The following is a 2,627-nucleotide window of genomic DNA, read 5'->3' on the forward strand; positions in this document are numbered from 1 at the left end:
GGGTTGTTAAGCAACCTGGGACCCAGGGTAGAGAAGAAATGCAGTTTAGCTTCCTTAACCTCTTTTTTAAAGGCGTAATCGAGGCATTTTAGTTCACTTTTCGTTGCCGGGTTTTTTGTTTTTTTATACTTAAGAAACAGACGTCGTTTTTTATTTAGGAGGCAACGCAAGCTTTTGTTTATCCATGGTTTATCGTGTCTACGCCTTCCTGATAACATTTTACAGGGAACATATTTATCGATAAGAGCCATAAGTACACTTTTAAACAACAACCACAAATCTTCAATGTCAAGTGACGTACATGAGCATTCAAACTCGGGGAGGAAAGCCAACAGGTCAAAAGACAAGTTATCATAATCACCCCGATCGAAAACATACACTTTTTTGGGGCGTGACTTGATGATGACATCGCGCCTACAAGTTATTTGTGTAACTACAACTTCATGGTCACTGAGGCCCGGTGTCGTCATTACTGAGGACACATAAGAAGGACGATTTGTAAAAAAAAGATCTAGAATAGATTCCCGTGCACTATATCTTGTTGAAGGGACACGAACTGTTGCAACTCATGAGTGTTTATCAGTTCGTCAAACGTGGTATAAAGAGAGAGTGAATTACGCAAATTAGGTATATTTTCCACCCAATCTATATCGGGAAGATTAAAGTCTCCACTAAGTATGACGTCATCAGGGGTTATTGCTGACAAAGTATTAGATAAACACAAAAGGGGATCCAGTGCATTATTACCCGGTGGTCTATAAAATGAGCCGACTGTGAGAAATTTCGAGCCTCGCAGTTTGATTTTACACCAAACAGATTCGCAAATACAGTCCTGAAATTCAAGGGCTGTGCTTGGTAGGTCTGTAGACACAAGTAAGAACACACCCCCGCCCCTTAGGTTTCTATCTTTGCGGTAGACCTCATAGTTAGCAGGAAATATTTCAGAACTGTCTATAGAACCATCAAGCCACGACTCCGTACCAATAACCACATCAGCCTGTGTTGAATTCAGAAGAAAGGCAAGTTCGTCTTTTTTGTTTTTAACACTTCTGCAGTTGACAGTTATGAACACTAGTTTTTGAAAGCTAAGTTCTCCATTTCCGCTTGTATGCTTTGGTGGTTACCGGGCACTTTCGAACACAGTGTCATTATCTGGACCGTACATATACGTTTTGTTGCCTATAGTTAACTTGTTGTATCGCAATTTAAATTGCGCGTTCTGCTCACTGGCGTAGTCTAGAAGTCTGCGTCTTGCAAACTGTACTGCAGGGGAAAAATCGTCGCTTATAGAAAAACCACTTTGTTTTAGTTTGAAGGCCTTGGAAAGAACCCTTTGCTTGTCTTTAAATGACAGGAACCTCGAAATCAAAGGGCGGTTTTTATCAGCAGCAAAGCGGCCAATCCTGTGCGCTCGTTCAATGCTAGTAGCTTCAAGGTGTATATCGAGCTTATCGGCGAAAAAAGATAAAGCCTTAGCCTCTGAAGCTTCCCAGGTTTCAGCCGCCACGTCGGGCAAACCGTAGATGAGCAGGTTGTTTCTCCGAGATTGATTTTCCAGTTCTTCTTGACGTAAAGCTGTTGTTCTAAGCTGCGTATCGAGTTCCCGATTTGACGCTTTAAGTTCTTCAAATTCTCCCCTCAGTGGTTTAATTGTAGCCACATCGCTCTCAATTATGGCTATACGAGAAAATAAGCCCTCCAGTTTTCTTTCGAATGTGGTTTGCAAATCTTTGATGGCTTTCAGTTCGTTTATTACAGTCTTTTGTCCTTCGTGCATACTAGGAATTAGTTGCATTGCTTCAACTAGCTGATTTTCTTGCGCGGCAGAAAGAGGGCCGGGATTTAATTCAACGTCACCGCACAGCAGTAGCAATAAGAAATAGAAAGCGTAATTGTGCAGCAACACGAAACCTTTCCGAAATCGGCAGGTCAAGCCGCGTGATCTAACGTTAGCAAATACAACATGGGGTGGAACCGGCAGAAGAGCAAAATGAAATTTAGAACATTTAGAGAAGCTGGCACCAACCTGCATGAGCAGCAGAAAACGAAAATGCGTGAAGGGCACCGCCATGACTGTGCCGGTTCCACGCCCCAAGCCGAGACTGTCGATTTCCGCCTTTTGTAGGCTGAAGACACCGAAACTGTCCTCCCAAGGTTCGTAGGCAGGGATCGGACACTGGCCAGAAGCGGGTGCCGGACACGTTGCGAGAGTGGTGTCGTCGAGAAGATCCGAGTTGAAGGCGAAAACAGGCGTAGCCGATGGTGGGGGATGTTCCGTGTCTTTGCTGACGTTGCGTTGCAATAGCGATGAAGCACCACGACACACGACCTGCATGAGCAGCAGAAAACGAATATGCGTGAAGGGCACCGCCATGACTGTGCCGGTTCCACGCCGCCATAAGCTGTGCCGTGGGTGCATTTTGTGTGCGTTATGATTTGTTACGCTGTGTTTATTTATATTATTTTTATTTATTTATTTGTTTCAAATACCCTCAAGGTAATTACATCAAAGATGGGAGAGAGCTGTAAAATATTAACCTTAAAGTGCATATATTAATAATAGCACGTTTAAACAAAACAATATCAGTGATGTTGGCATGAAGGTGGGAAGGTAGTTCCAGTCTATC

General features: G+C 43.4%; 1 protein-coding gene across 1 annotated transcript; it reads right to left on the bottom strand.

The window, feature by feature from the left end:
- Positions 1-1,120: 1,120 nt before the first annotated feature.
- Positions 1,121-2,374, bottom strand: LOC121837175. Its single transcript, XM_042292710.1, has one exon. It carries the CDS (start codon positions 2,372-2,374, stop codon positions 1,121-1,123), a length of 1,254 nt encoding a protein of 417 aa, XP_042148644.1.
- Positions 2,375-2,627: the final 253 nt, after the last annotated feature.

The sequence above is a fragment of the Ixodes scapularis genome, unplaced genomic scaffold (genome assembly GCF_016920785.2).
Source record: "Ixodes scapularis isolate PalLabHiFi unplaced genomic scaffold, ASM1692078v2 PGA_scaffold3__209_contigs__length_174095766, whole genome shotgun sequence".
Taxonomy (NCBI): Eukaryota; Metazoa; Arthropoda; class Arachnida; order Ixodida; family Ixodidae; genus Ixodes; species Ixodes scapularis.

Excerpts from the sequence above, each read along its gene's own strand:
- LOC121837175 (XM_042292710.1), bottom strand. The coding sequence starts at position 2,374 with ATGGCGGTGCCCTTCACGCATATTCGTTTTCTGCTGCTCATGCAGGTC.